At 38.0% G+C, this 16,619-nt stretch overlaps 1 protein-coding gene and 1 long non-coding RNA gene across 3 annotated transcripts in view; both read left to right on the top strand.

Annotated features, from left to right (window-relative positions):
- The window catches only part of LOC108276956 (uncharacterized), a 45,539-nt gene extending 43,519 nt beyond the window's left edge, over positions 1–2,020 (top strand). For both annotated transcript variants that reach the window (XM_047161084.2, XM_017489135.3), the window contains exons 4-6: positions 701–745; positions 1,295–1,384; positions 1,514–2,020. In XM_047161084.2, coding sequence (XP_047017040.1) covers positions 701–745; positions 1,295–1,384; positions 1,514–1,533 — 155 coding nt within the window. In that variant the 3' untranslated portion in view covers positions 1,534–2,020. The remainder of the gene's footprint in view (positions 1–700; positions 746–1,294; positions 1,385–1,513) is intronic.
- Positions 2,021–8,778: 6,758 nt separating this feature from the next.
- On the top strand, positions 8,779–15,376 carry LOC124629044 (uncharacterized). The gene is made up of 3 exons (XR_006983886.2): positions 8,779–8,896; positions 10,946–11,290; positions 13,924–15,376. It is a non-coding gene; the product is annotated as an uncharacterized LOC124629044 (long non-coding RNA).
- The last annotated feature ends 1,243 nt before the right edge of the window (positions 15,377–16,619 follow it).

Genomic DNA, 16,619 nt, shown 5'->3' with positions numbered 1-16,619 from the left:
AGTCTGTCTATCTCAGACACAGCAGTGTGTAAGCTAACAAGCTAAGCTATCAAGTAGCATTTCTAGTGAGCAAGTCAAATCCATCACTCTGACAGAAAATGGATTGGATACACTTACTCTGGTGGGAGAAGGAGGCAGAAGTGAAAAAAAGAGAGAAAAACAGATTCTATGAAAGCTTTTAAGGACAGAAATCTCATACTGTGGACATACAGTACAGTACAGGGGTATGTACAAAAGCAAGTAGAGAAAAGTAGAGGAAGTGACTTTATGACAAATACTATGTCACTGTTTCTATGCGACTCTGTGATAAAGGTCTCAACTTGTGTGCACATGCAATATGAGCATATCAGATGTACACTAAAATTGCTGGTTCATTTTTTTTTTTATAACTCAACTTGTTGGGTTAGGTAGGGGCTCAGTCAACCTGAGCCCAAATAGGTTGATAGTGGGAAAGCCAGCATTCTGAGTCTGGGATGCAGACCTCAAATAAATAAGCATGTTGCATTAGTATTCTTTTTTTTTTTTTTTCTTTTTCAAAATTTCCTCTCCACCTGCCAAGACAGAGTGGCAATCAAACAAAACCCAAGTGTGAAGAAGAACTTATCTGCAACTCCAAGAAATACAAGTTTTTGTTCACATTTAACTTAATTAATAATTTTGTTAAACCTTTCAAAATTATATTATTTATTTTTTGCAACAGACAGCAGTAGCTTCTTTAACGTGAAGTTTGGCTTAAAGGCAAACAGTAAGTATCCTATTTGTGACAAATAAGTTATTTGAGGGAATCATTTGGCTGGAATTGTATTCGTTATAAATAAAACGAATGAGTCATTTTGGTTTTTAAAGATTCAATTCTTAAATAATTTATATTCACATTAAGTTATATAATTTTGTGCTACTACATGACTATTAATGTTCTTAGCCTGCTGTTGAAGAACTCTTGTATACAAGAAGTATAAAATCCATTTAAAAGCAGAGTGCAGGGTGCATCTGTTGAGAATAAAAATGCTATTTGCCTTTAATTACATTTCTGGATAAAACCAAATGGGGCAATACACTGAATCACTGAGTTATCAAACATTACGAAAAGTGTGGTTTTAATTTTAGTATTGCACAATGATGTTATCACCAATGCTCTTCACTCAGACTGAAATGAACAAAACCTAGGCCCTTTACACAGAAAAGATGTGTCTCTCAGTAATTGTTCATCAGTTTAATAACTGAATTTTACTGTTACAACTTGCTTGTACTGAATTAAGTACAGAAAACAGTGTTCCTCTTACTGTCTTTACAGGTTCAGTTGTGCGGTTTATAGTTATTGGGACCCTTTTTGCCTCATTGATTTGCACTGCTTTGTTCTTCGAAGTTTACTATCAATGTCTCGGTAAGTTTGTGTTTATACACAGTATATAATTACAGTAAACACAACAATTTGTCTTTTCAGTAATGTTCTGCATGAGTTGCACTATTTGTTATGTAATATTATAAACTAATTTCAGTTGTTGCCTTTCAGCTGCACGCCGTCGTCAGTGATGGGATTGTTACATCTGAACTTGTCTCACCTTCTCAGGTTTACTCAATCAACAACACAAACTGAAACAAATGTATCTGCTACAAACAAAGAGGTTTTGATGACGTTAGAAATGCCATTACTCTGGTGTAACACCAGATATTACTCCTTGCTGCCAGCAGAAGTCACAATCCCCCAAATTCTACTGCAATCTCTGCCAGCCACTTCTAGGCCACAGTATACTGTATATACCCATCAAGTTCAGCAACACAAAGTCTTGCCAACCTTGTGACTGTGTAAATTATGAACGCTGTAGTTCTGCTGATTTTGTATGTTGTGTCTAACTGCTCTCTGTTTATTCTTGAGCTTACCCTTTACCCTGGTTATACTGTCTTTTTGTGTTTTCTCTGCTTGTGTTTTGAGTGTTTATCTATTCTGAGCTCGGTTTGTGATTTTAAGTTTCTATTCCTCGACTTTATAATAAAGTGCCTCTGAACATGTTAGAATATACTCTCGGTCTGAATCTAGTTTTTTACTGAAGAGCTTGCTTCTTATTGTCGGTCTAATGTAGGTTTGGAAATCTAAAGTCAGCTGTTACTTATTAACTGGGTTAAGCTTATATTTACTAAACTCAAGTTACCACAGCAATACATAGAACCATCTCTGTGGAAAACAAAATATTATAGTGGACTTCCTTGAACAATTACATCACAGAGTATGCGTAAGCATGTCTTGGTTGTGCACAATCTAGAGCCTCCTGTCATCTGCCCACAATGCAGTGTGAAACTACCCTTGCCACAATGTTCCTCATTCCACATAGTCATTACCCTTATCACATGTCTGCCAGTATCCCAAGGTTTCACCACAATACTCATCATTGACTGTTACCCCTGCCAATCCAGTTGAAGCTCTGGTAGACAGGAGTGGATGAGGATGAGTCAGTGGACCTCTGAAGTGGTACATGTCTGATTACAACAAACAGCTCTAGGACCAAATTTCCAAAAGGACAAGAAATGCAGACTGCATCCACAGCTACACTCAGGCCAGATGGTCTGGTTGTTCTTTTATTAAAGCAAGTTAAGTCAATGATTCAATATTCCTTTGACAATGTCAATCCATTTTCAAACCACCTTGAATTACCATCATCCTTTAGAATAGCCCCTACATGTCACATAAAGTATCTGTGGTTAAAACTGTTTTCTTCTCCCTGGAACAAGTTGTGGTTGAGTGTGATCAAATTAAATAAAGACAGTATGAAGGGTCTGTTTTTCTGCCACAGACTTCCTGTGTTCTCATGAACTTTACATTGCAAGTCTACCCCCGCGTGTAAAGAGTGAAAAGTTGCCACTAAACCTATTTGTGTTGTTATCTTATGTGTTAAAGACTCATGATAATGAGTCATTATTAATCACATATACATTATATGATCAATATCATTTGGGTTAGGGACAGGAATAAATTAGCAATAATTTCAAAGTTTTTAAGAATTAATATGGTTATTGTTTTCTTTTTACAGGAGATATACATTGATAATAATAATAACAAAGTTGAAAGGGAATTGTGGTGGAAAGGAAATCTTGTAATGAGTCATGGGACAAGAAATAGTGTGGGGTAGCCAGTTTATTTTCTGAAAATCTGAACATTAATATCTTAAAGGTAAAAGAAATTGTTAAATGAATATTATTAGTAACACAAATTGAGCATGAAGGAACTGTATTTCCATGTTCTCCCCGTGCTGCGGGGGTTTCCTCCGGGTACTCCGGTTTCCTCCCAAAGACATGCATGGTAGGCTGATTGGCGTGTCTAAAGTGTCCGTAGTGTATGAATTGGTGTGTGAATGTGTGTGATTGTGTGCCCTGCGATGGACTGGCACCCTGTCCAGGGTGTACCCCGTCTTGTGCCCGATGCTTCCTGGGATAGGCTCCAGGTTTCCCCGTGACCCTGAAAAGGAGTAAGCGGTAGAAGTCTGTGTGATAATAGTCTGTGTGTTATACTTTGGGGAGATTGGAACTGTACAATAGACTCTCTGTTGATAGATAAGGGGAAGAACCTTATAAAAGGTCAATTGTATCAAAAATTATCAATAATCTCCAAATGAGAGATGGAGAACAAGAAATAAAGGAGTAAAACAGTATACATGGCTAAAAATGGTTCATAATACAGTTAGTGGTGAGAGAAAATATTGGTTTTATTTGGAAAAGACATGGAACAGTAAGGTGATGAATATTTTTATTCATTTTTATCAGACCATCATATGGTAAAATTGGATGTCAACACAAAAAGAACATCAAAATCAAACTACTATTGGATTTTTAATGGCAATTTACTACAGGACAGTGTCTTTTGTGAAAATTTCAAATTGTTCTGGAATAGCTGGAAACTGAAGAAGTGTTCTTTTGAAACCTTAGTCAATGTTGGGATGTGGGCAAAGTCAATAGAAAAATGTTTTGTCAAAATTATACATTCCACTCATCGGCTATGGTGAGGGTAACACTGACGGTCTTGCAAAGAGACATAGAGTGCTTGGAAAGACAAATAGTAAACAATAATGAAACTGTACAGTGTGATGGGTTAATCAAGAAGAGAGAGGAACTGGGTTTTCTTTTACATGAGCAAGCAAAAGGACACCATTAAGAACAAGATACTGCTCCATCAGAGACATGGATGTGTTGGTAAATACTAGCTAATCAAGTTTGTTGCATTTCCAAACATACAAGTAACCTTGTTATATTATATGTATGTTATATAGCCAGTAAAGCCACAATGTCTTAAAGAAATTAAAGAAAAACTGAAGGAGGAGGCAGCAAAAGGGACAGCTTCCTTATCAACATGGGTGAAAAAAGGTGAGCTAATATGAGACAGATAGTTGCAAAAAAAAAAAGGCATCATATGTGTACAAATAATGATAGCCAGTGTTACACGGTGTTCTGTTTGGCCATACACCGATTACCCTTGCCCCCCACAGCACCGCCTCCACTGTCGTTTTGCTTTTTTATATAAATATTTTTTTTTAAACTGAAAGCTTCTGCTCCATTCAGCATGAGCTGCAGAGTCGCAGCACAGAATAATAATGAACTTTTCAAGATTGGGATATTGTTCTACTATATACATATAGTAACTTGCCCCTTGTTAACTAATATGGTAAATTTAGTCCTGTAGCCTAAGTGATATGAAAAAATTGTGATATAAGATCATTAAAATCTCAGCTTATCTTTGTCACGTTTTCCACGTAATGAAGGTTAGGATAGATGCAAGTGCAGATAACAGCTTTTAATAAAGAGAGGCAGACAAATCCAAATCATGAGAGAATAGCGTAGTCAAGAAACAAGCAACGGGTCAGGCAATCTGTAAACAAGCATGAACTAGGCAAGGCAAGAATCGAGAACAAGGAACAAGAAGCAAGATCAGTGAACATGAAACAAAACGAGGAACGGGTACAAATTCTTGGTACGGTGATAACACTCAATACTTCGCAAAGAGTGAACACCTCAAAAGTCCTTTTAAACTGTGGTGTGATTGTGTGTGAGATTGCATGCAGGTGTGCGTGATTAAAATGAATGAGTTTTCTGGGAATTACGGTCTATGGCGGCCATGTTTGTAGGCCGCAGTGCAGGATGGGAAATGTAGTCACATGTTTGCTGTGATATGATATTACCCCCCCCCCCCCCCATCTCCCGAAGCACCAAAATACACTCCCTCCCCCCGCGGTCCTGGGCAAAATGCAGACAATGTCCAACAACAAGCAGGTTCCTCAAGGAGCCGAGGAGCAGACAGGGGGATGGGGCTGGTTCGCCGGGGTCACTATGCGAGACCCAGACTTGGGCAGTTGTGTCGTCAACTGTAGACGGGGGCTTGACTTGGTGTGGAGCGGTGTCCTCAGCGGAGCAGGGAGGCGGAGCGACATCCTCAGTGGAGCAGGGAGGCGGAGCATCGTCCTCAGAGTGTCGTTCTTCACCGCCAGCTGAACTTGGTTATCTGTGTCACCAGACTCAGGTGTACGCAGAGCTTGGTTGGCCGTCTTGTCAATCTCGAGCATGAGCAGAACTTGGTTGTCCATGTCAGCAGACTTGGGCGTGATCAGATCTTGGTTGTTCTTGTCAGCAGACTCAAGCATGTTCAGGACTTGGTTGTCTGAGTCAGCAGACTCGGGCGTGATCAGAACTTGGTTGTCCATGTTGGCAGACTCAGGTGTGATCAGAAATTTCTTGCCTGTGTCAGCAGACTCGGGGTGAGCAAATCTTGGTTGGTCATGACATTGGTTTCAGGCCTGAGCAGAATCTGGTTGGCCGTGACGTCGGCTTCAGGCGTGAGCAGAACCTGGTTGTCCATGTCAGCAGACTCGGGAGTGATCAGAACTTGGTTGTCCATGTCAGCAGACTTGGGCATGATCAGAACTTGGTTGTCCGTTTCAGCAGACTCGGGCATGATCAGAACTTGGTTGTTTGTGACGTCGGCTTCAGGAGTGAGCAGAACCTGGTTGGTCATGACGTCGGCTTCAGGCATGAGCAGAACCTGGTTGGACGTGATGTCGGCTTCAAACGTGAGCAGAACCTGGTTGGTCGTGACGTCGGTTTCAGGCATGAGCAGAACCTGGTTGGTTGTGAGTTCGGTTTCAGGCATGAGGAGAACTTGGTTGTTTGTGCCAACAAACTCCAGCGTGTCAGCGACCTTGGACTGGAACTTGGCGTGGAAGGTCACATCGTCGAACTCAGACTGGAACTTGGCGTGGAATTTCGCCTCGACCTTTATTTGGAACTTAGCATGGGAGGTCGCCTCGTCGACCTCGGACAGGAACTTGTCTTGGGAGGCCTTCTCTTCGACCTCGGACAGAAACTTGGCTTGAGAGGTCGTCTCTTCGACCCCAGACAGAAACTTGTCTTGGGAGGCCTTCTCTTCGACCTCGGACAGAAACTTGGCTTGAGAGGTCGTCTCTTCGACCCCAGACAGAAACTTGGCTTGAGAGGTCATCTCTTCGACCCCGGACAGAAACTTGGCTTGAGAGGTCGTCTCTTCGACCCCGGACAGAAACTTGGCTTGAGAGGTCGTCTCTTCGACCCCGGACAGAAACTTGGCTTGAGAGGTCGTCTCTTCGACCCCGGACAGAAACTTGGCTTGAGGGGTCGTCTCTTCGACCTCAGACAGAAACTTAGCTTTGGAGGCTGTCTGTTCGACCTTAGACAGGCACGCAGCTGCCCTTGAAACATTCATGAGAGCAGAAATATGATCCGGGTATCCAAAGTTATTACAGGTGAGACATTGAAGCTGCCTCGGTAGTCACACAATCCATAATTCGGTTCCGGGAGGTCTATGTCAGTCCACTGGGGAAACTGGACTGACATGAAGGGTGGCCAGACATCTCCATGTACTCTGGCGTGACACTCTCCTTGCTCTCCTGCTGCTTCCTTGTTGACGCGAAATATTCTGTCACGTATTCCACGTAATGAAGGTTAGGATAGATGCATGTGCAGATAAGAGCTTTTAATAAAGAGAGGCAGGCAGACAAATCCAAATCATGAAACAATAGCGTGTTCAAGAAACAGGCAATGGGTCAGGCAATCTGTAAACAGGCATGAACTAGGCAAGGCAAGAATCGAGAACAAGGAACAAGAAGCAAGATCAATGAACATGAAACAAAATGAGGAACAGGGTACAAACGCTTGGTACATTGATAACACTCAATACTTTGCAAAGAGTGAAATCCTCAAAAGTCCTTTTAAATTGTGGTGTGATTGTGTGTGAGATTGGTGTTTTGGAATGAATGAGTTTTCTGGGAATTGCGGTCCATGGCAGCCATGTTTTAGGCCGCAGTGCAGGATTGGAAATGTTGTCACTTTTTATTGTGATATGACAATCTTTTTAAAATAAAATTTAGAAGGCAAATATGACATGATTTGACATTAAAAAGCTGGTTCAGCAAGCAATGCTGCAGTTTTATGGGAATAAAGTGCTGCTGCCAAATATAAATTTAATAGTGAAATGAATAGTTTTAATGACTTTTACAGCAAGTGACATACAGTGGGTGTGTCACTGCATTTGTAGATGGTAATACTGTAGTTGTTTTTTGTTTTTTTTCTTTTAAAGATTCTTTGGGTTCATCTCTCCACTAAAAGTTGCCGTTTTGTTATAATTATTTTTATACATGTAAAAATAAAATACCATATTCAAAATATACCATACCAGGTCATATTAGTAGTGTCATTCTCATATTTAGTTTACAGTGTCTACCAGGGTGATAAGAATATGTAGTTAAAGTTGGTAAAGTAGTTAATGTAATTAAAGTAGTAAAATTAGCTCTTTGGTGATATAGCCCTTTTTATTTTATTTGTTTCTTTCTATTTTATTTATTTATTTTTACATTTGAGCCCATTGCTCCTGAGGAACTTTCTGCACATCCCTGCTAATGATAATTTTTGACCTGGGAAATGAGTCCTTATGAGTTAATTAATTCAAATATTTAGTTTTAAGTTAATCAAATGTAAAGAACCTGTATTAATATTTGCAGGAAAAGTTGACCTTTAAAATAGTTTGCTGAAAACAGTTGAGAAACTGACAAATCTGGTGCAGTCCATGAGGATGAGATTCACTGTAGTACTTAAAGCAGCTGGTAGTCACACCACATTCTGACTGTTACTTTTGACATTGACCACTGTTAATTTTAATATTGATATTGATAATGATATTTAAAAAAATTGCTCCAAATAAAAGCAGTTGAATGTTGAATGTGAGAGAATGTTTCTTTTTCTGCTGAGTATATATGGAAAGTGTGATTTGGTCTTAAGTCATGTTCCACTATACGGATGTATGGTACATCTTTGCTGTTGCCCACTTCCTATGTTCTTATAAACAATACCTTTCAAGTCCACCTCTGCACATGAAGAGTGAAAGGTTGTCACTAAACACATTCCTTTTATCATTCTTATCTTAAGTATCATCTCTTGTGGTGTGAAGCTAGACCCCTGCTAGATGGAAGCTGATCATAAACTATAAAAATGTAAACCTTGATGAGTATACACAAGTAAAAATAAACATGATCTGAAAAATGTTATGTTAAAATTAGATGTATTTTAAGTTGTATTTTATCCTCACATGTGGTTTTATATTATGATCCAGAATAAGAATATAATTTAGAGTAAAACATGGTTATTATATCTTGGGCGCTGAAGTAAAAAAATATTGCAGAGCTTTCACCAAAAGCGGAGCCACTCTGAAGGGTCCACTATGCATTTACTATAACCGTAAATAAACTGTTGCTGACTTGCTTTTTGCAAAAAGGAAACTGTAGCCACAAACCTGCCCCAGAGCTCATAGTCCTGCATTATTTCAGACTGCATGAGGCAGAATGATCACTAGAGGAATGGGTCCATACATGCTGCATCGTCTACAATGGTGAGAAAGATGTTACTGTATCAGTCTACAATATATTTCATGTTTTATATATCATTAAGTATCAAATTAGGCTTTATGATGTTGCAGTTGTGTGTTAATACCCAGCTGTCTGAATTTGTAATAAGTATGCAATTTCAATATCACCTGACTCATCATTTATGTTAAACATGATTGACTTATTATCTTATGATTCTGATTTTTTTTTTTTTTTAGCTACAAAACAGTTTCTAGATCATGAATAGGCTTCAGTAATGAGCCATTTTATCTGCCCTGTGTGGATGCTACTGTGTTTTCTTTCAGTTAATATATTTTTGTGTTCTGCTCATTAAGAGAAAAATCAGCATATTGAACATTATATCAGTTACTGTTTTATATCTCCGAAACAGAAATCTGATATAGTTGGGACAGTATGGAAAATGCTAATAGAAACAAAGGGGAGCGATTTGTAAATGTACTTTGACATAGTAAAAGTGCAAGTACTATTGAGTACTTTTCAACAAAATTTCAACAAAATAAAAAGACAAGGTATTTTTATGTTTTACCTAATTGTATAGTTTTTTGAAGATAAATGTTTATTTTGAAATTGATGCATGGAACACATTCCAAAAAAGTAGGGACGGGGCAATTTAGAACTAATAGTTATGTGACAAGTTGAAATAAGAAGGTGATGTTAAACAGATGAGGCAATCATCTAATCATAGTATATAAGGCACCTCCAAAACAGGCCTAGTCCTTCAAGAGGTAGGATGGGTTGAGACTCGCCAATCTGCCAACAGATGCATCAGCGAATAATCCAACACTTTGAGAACAACATTCCAAAGACAAATCGGTAGGATTTTGGGCATTTCATCTTCTACAATGCACTTTATAATTAAAAGATTCAAGGAATCCAGTCAAATCTTGGTGCATAAAGGGCAAGGCTGAAAGCCACTTCTGAATGTGCGTGATCTCAGATCCCTCAGATGTCACTGTCTTAAAAAATGGTTAAAAACCGAGTCTGTAATGGATATTGGCTCAGGCTCGGGAATACTCCATTGTCCATTGGCTTTGTCTATCAACTCCATTTGTCGCTGCAGCCACAGATGCGAGGCTTTACGATGCAAAGCAGAAGCCACACAACAACACTGTCCAGAAGCGCCACCAACTTCTCTGAGCTCAGTCTCATCTGAGATGGACAGTAGCACAGTGGAATTGTGTTTTGTGGTCCGACAAGTCAACATTTTAAAATAGTTTTTGGACAAAACAGCCGTTGTGTTCTCCGGGCCAAAAGGACCATCCAAGCTGTTATCAGCGTCAGGTCCAAAAGCCAGCATCTGTCATGGAATGGGGGTGTGTCAGTGCCCATGGCATGGGTAACCTGCACATTTGAGAGAGCACCATTAATGCAGAAAGATATGTACACATTTTGGAGCAACATATGCTGCCATACAGAGCAGGACAAACCCAAACCACATTCTGCCCAGATTACAAGTGCATGGTTGCGTAAACAGAGAGTGCGGGTGCTAGCACGGCCTGCCTGCAGTCTTGACCTGACTGAGAATGTGTGGCGCATTATGAAGCACAAAAGGCCCTGTACAGTTGCAGAAGTAGCTGAAGAAATGCATAATGGATGAATGGTGGTAAATTCTGCTTGCTAAACTTACCCAACTGGAGTCTTCAGTACCCAAACGCTTAAGTGTTATTTAAAAAAAAAAAAAAAAAAGGTTGTGTTACACAGTGGTAAAAAGTTTACTGTCCCAACTTTTTTGGAGTGTGCTGCAGTCATCAGATTTGAAATGAGTGTATATTTTCAAAAAATAAATTAAATTCACAAAGTAAAACTTTGTGTTTTCAATATATACAGTACAGGTTGAATTGAATTTTCAAATGATTAATTTTGTCGGTTTGTTTTGCATTTTCCATACTGTCCCAACTTTTTTGGGATTGGGGTTGGAAAAAAGATTACTACCATGCCTGAGCCACAGTAAACCAACATGATATAGTATAATTTATACAGCTGTTGTTTTCGCTTGTGGAGAAAAATTACAGTGCTTTTTCTGATTTTTTCAGCAATGAAAACAGAGAAGTGCATTGAATTCAGTCAGACAGAGACAATCCATCAGGGAATGCCAACTACCATCAACTGTCTTTACAGCACAAACAGAAGTGACCATTTAACAGCATATTTGAAAAGAAACCATTTGCTTTGTGAATACGTCTATCTCAATAAATCCTGGACTAAACGATTCTGTAATGACATCAGATTTGTATGGATTCCAGAAACTAAGGAAATATCATTTCAGCTCTTAAATATTCATATGAACAATACAGGCATTTACATGTGTACTGTGGTAAACTACTTCCCACCTCCTACAAGCTGTTTGGGAGAGAAGAGGATATCCATTCATGTAAACGGTAAGTGGACTTGCTTACAGGACAATAATCCTTAAACTGAGAAATCTGTTGAAATCACTACAAGTATTGTATTATTTGTATAGTTCAATAATTTCACAGAACAGTAATTAATTATTTATGAATCAATATGTTTACCAGTATGCCCTGGTAATAATAATAATAATAATAATAATAATAATAATAATAATAATTAGAGATGCACCAATGTATCGGTCAATCCCGATTTAAGGCAATTTTTCACACTGTTGGTTGATAGTTAAAAACATCCAGTGATCAGGGCCAATTATATCCTGTCAATCAAAAGAGGGTGGGAAAACATCAATTTCGTGCTGTGTGTAAAAAAGATGTCTCTTGTGTGGAATGTAATCTCTGTAAGCTCTGCACTGCTAAAATTTTACACTGGACGCTGCAGCAGTGAAGCGGGAGCTTCGGCGGCGATGTGTTTTCTGTTTATGAGACCAGTTACTGTGAAACAGCTTGTTGAAATGGAAAGAATAAAGTTTTTATTTGCATTTCTTCCAGAATTGTGGAATTAATTATTATTAATTTAAAAGAAAGCATAAAATATCACCGAGAAGCCAATATCACTCTGAATAATTGGTTATCGGTATTGGCTAGTATCACTGAATAATCGGTTATTGGTATTGGCTGAATAATTTCATTTCGGTGCATCTCTAATATATATATAATAACTGGTGTATTTTTACTTTAAAACTATCATAAATAATAAGAATTTTTTGTATATGGTAATTACCAACTATTTGTCAAATGTAGAACATGTACTGAAAATACAATGCATTCATTAATTTATAGATAAGTTCCTCCATAATAATTAGGAATCATATAAGATCGATCGTCTGATCTTTATAGTGTGTAGACAGTAAGAGTATGGACATTTGCTTAACAATGCAATACACTGAAACAAATTAGTGCCATTTGAAACCATTGCAATCAAGTATACTTCAAATAGCCAAAACAACACAAAATGCATTACTAAGCATACATTTGTTTCTATATTGGAAATTATTATTTAAAATAAAATGAGAGAGAGAGAGAGAGAGAGAGAGAGAGAGAGAGAGAGAGAGAGAGAGAGAGACTCTACCGGGGTTACGGTGCTCTAGGGATACTGCAGTATTATGGTTAGTCATGGTGTATAATACTTAACACACCACTGACTTTTGTAAAATACCTATTGAAATGGATTTCCCATCTCTTACTGTCTATGTTTTAATTTTCTGGTAAGTTCCTTAAATAACATTAATAGGGGCCTACAATTATGTTACATGAATAAAATGCTACTACTGTTTTTCCTCATAAGTAGGTTACCAGTCTTTTTTTAAGGTGGCATCATAATAGACAAAACAGATGTCTCCTGTTACACTGGTAGCATACATATAACCATGATCACATTGCGCGTTGGTCTGAAGTAACCAAAACCTACTTAAGAAACAAAATGCACTGAGAGAAGAGACCTGAACTCTTTTTCATCAAGTATGCATGTATGAAGCAGTTTGGGATTACTAACCCTTATGAGCATAGTCCTTTGCATCAAGCATTGCAGTATACCTGTCGTTTTCCACATTATTTACTATGTACTTATATTTATAACTAAATTCTATATTCGAAAGAAAGAGATAACCATTAATTAATAATAACTTAATAAGATCTGAATAATTATTGTCTTATGACACCAAATACTGCTGTACAAACATGGTAGATTTTAAATAAATGACTGTATTGATATGTGGCAGACATGTATTGTATTTACAGTGCTGTGAAAAAGTATTTTCCCCCATTCTGATTTTTTCTGTTTTCGTGTATATCTCATTGTTACGAAACGTATCGGGACTGGAGGCGGATGCAGGTGCAGGTCAAAGTCTTGATTAATTAGCAAACAAAACATAGGGAGCGCGGTCTCTACTAACTATACTTAAACTCAGGACATCTAGCATGCTACGACCGCTAGCATGCTACACGTTAGCACATACCGTCATACTTCCTCGACATGACAAATGTAAACCAAATAATACTACACGAAATGCGCAGTCACGGAGGGTTTTAAATAGTCAACATAATCAAACCAAAACATGGACACCTGGGGCAAATCAGAGACATGATCAGACTTAAATCAATGTCCAAGCAGGAAGCAAATGAAAACAAGAGAGTCACGTGACCAGTCAGAAGCCGTGCCGCAGTGCCATCTGCTGGCCGTGGCGTAACACTCATACTAAATAGTTTTAGACCTTTAAATGAAATACAATATAAAACAAAGGCAACTTGAGTAAACACAGTAAACACAGTTTTTTTTATTATTAATTTTTTTTATTGAAGCAAAAAAAAAAAAACTTAGCGAAGACCCATCACCCATATGAAAAGCTAATTGCTCCCCTAAACTTAAAATCTGGTTGTGCCACCTTAAGCAGCAATAACACCAACCAAACGTTTCCACTAACTAGAGCTCAGTCTTTCACTAACTTCTAGGACTAGGACTTACTCCTATGCTTTGGATCATTGTCTTGCTGCATAATCCAGTTGTGCTTGAGTTCCACTCAACATATGGACTGGAGACCTGACATTCTCCTTTAGGATTTTCTGGTAGAGAGGAGAATTCATGTTTCTCTCAATTATTTCAGGTTGCCCAGGCCCTGAAGCAGCAAAGCATCCCCACACCATCACATCACACAGTTGGAGATAATGGCTATCACTGTGGTCCTTTGGAGTCTCAGAGCCTTTGAAATAGCTTTGTAACCCTTCCCAGACTGATTTCAATCACCTTCTTCATCATTTCTGGATTTTCTTTCAATTTTGGCATAGTGTGTAACACCAACTTCATGCTGTTAAAAAAGTTCTATTTAAGTGTTGATAAAAAAAAACACAGTCAACTGTTAGGGAAAATATTTGTGTTTGTTTGAGATTATGTGTTGAAAATGACAGGTTATGTGTTATTGTACCCATCACAGGACTGGGATATGCTGCTTCATGTTGAACCCAGGTTTTATATCATATAAACAGAAGAGACTTTCAAGGAGACGTGTGACTTACAGTTCTCCAAGTAGTCTGAGATTCAGAATTTTCCCTTCATTTTAAATCAGATCTTAAGTAACTAGTAATTTGCTACTTGAGTAGTCTTCTCATTTAATACTTTATTACTCCTACTCAAGTAATTATTAACATTATTAAATTACTGTTACTTGAGTAATTATTTTTAGAACTAGTTTTACTTGTATGTGAGCAAAATTTTGGCTACTCTACCCACCTCTGTAAATACCCTTAAATTAAAGCTGAAAGTCTGCACTTTAAACTCATATACATTATTTAATATCAACTCCAATATATTGTGGTAGACAGCAAAAATAACCATAAAATCGTAAATGTCCAATATTTATGGACCCGGCTGGACTTTGTGGACTTTTCATGCTTATGAATACTTGAATGTTCATATTTGTAAGTACCAAGTTGAAAGATATTATGTGTGCAAATTTTGAAGCGAATATATGCACTGGAAGTACAGTGGATTTAAAAAGTTACACCCGGTTAAAACTGTAGATTTTTGTGATATAAACAATGAAACCAAAATAAATCAGAATACTTATTTATTTGTAATGTTAGTGTGCATTCAAGTGATACACTACCATGGTGTGGCTTCAATGTGATTTTCATTTTTTGTGATTTTGAAAAACGAACGTGCAACAGACTTTTTTGGGAATTCTTGCCCCATGGCCCTCTTTTAGTGCTTGATGCACTGAGATGTGATAAATGGGGCAGTGAGCTCGCCGTTCAGTAATTGCATAACATCTAGACAAGCAGATCAACGGAAAATTGGTCAATGTGTGACACATTAAAATCACTCAAAGTAGGTCAATTTTGTGTGATTTTAAAATATATGGAGTTTAGGAGGATTTTATGGAGATTAATATTTGTTGATAACAGTGCATCACTGATGTACAGCTACCTTTTTCTACACAGTTATTGGCCATTTTACAATAAAAGCCACATTGCACATAACTCACATTGTGTATACAATCTACAGTGCCCTCCGCTATCATTTGCACCCTTGGTAAATATGAGCAAAGAAGACTGTGAAAGTGGTCTTTATTGTTTAACCTTTTGATCGTTTGTTCAAAAAATTGCAAAAATACTCTGCTCTCATGAATTTCAAACAATTGCAAACACAACACAGGTTTATAAAGAAAATTTTAAAAAAACAAATCTTTGCTATATATAGGTGTGCACCAATTAGTGGCACCTCTATGAATTCATATAAGAAAAATATAAGTATTTAAATATAAATATTTAAGTACACCTGGGTGACGAAGAACAGGAAATTGTTCAACCATGACTTCCTGTTTCACAGGGGTATAAATATGACGGTAACACGGAGGCCAAATTCCCTTAGTCATTCATAACAATGGGTAAGACCAAAGAATATAGCTGTGAAGTGCGGCACAAGGTTGTTGAGCTTCACAAAATGGGAAGTGGCTATAAGAAAATAGCACAAGCATTGAAATGCCTATTCCTACCATCAGGACAATAACTAAGAAGCTCCAGTCAACTGGAAATGTTATGAATCAACCTGGAATTGGACGTGTCTATATTGTCTCAATGCACTGTGAAGAGGATGGTTCAAGTGGCCAAAAGATCTCCAAGGATCACAGCTGGAGAATTGCAGAAGTTAGTTGTGTCTTGGTGTCAGAAAGTCTCCAAAACTACAATCCGAAGTCACCTTAATCACCACAAGCTGTTGGGAAGGGTTTCAAGAAAAAAGGCTCTACTCTCATCCTAAACCAAGCTCAAGCGTCTTCAGTTTGCCAGACACTACTGGAACTTCAAATGAGATCGGGTTCTATGGTCAGATGAAACCAAAATAGAGCTTTATGGCAATAACACCAGAGGTGGTTTTGGTGCAGACAGAGAGGTAGCCATATGGAATGCCCATGGTTAAATAAGGTGGTGGCTCTTGTTTTGAGGCTGTTTTTCTGCCAGAAGACCTGGACATTTTGTTAGGATACATGGCATCATCAACAGATATTAAATGAAAACCTGACTGCCTCTGACAGAAAGCTTAAAGTGGGCCATATTGGATCTTCTAAAAGGACAATGATCCAAAACATACATTAAAATCAACACAAAAATGGTTTACTAATGTTGGCTCGAATTTAGCCTATTACCCAAAAACATTTAAAATTCAACTTAGAAGCCAATACTCACATCTACCTCTGAGACCAGTTGGAGATAGAAAAAATACACCAGCCGTGAGTGAGAAGAAGCAAGGGTCCAGCTTTATTGTTCCATTCCACCACACGAGATCCACACCGATGAGAATTCTCAG

The sequence above is a fragment of the Ictalurus punctatus genome, chromosome 16, assembly GCF_001660625.3.
Source record: "Ictalurus punctatus breed USDA103 chromosome 16, Coco_2.0, whole genome shotgun sequence".
In the NCBI taxonomy this organism is placed as follows: domain Eukaryota; kingdom Metazoa; phylum Chordata; class Actinopteri; order Siluriformes; family Ictaluridae; genus Ictalurus; species Ictalurus punctatus.
The sequence above is the reverse complement of the archived record's forward strand: the minus strand, read 5'-3'. Positions and strand labels throughout refer to the sequence as shown.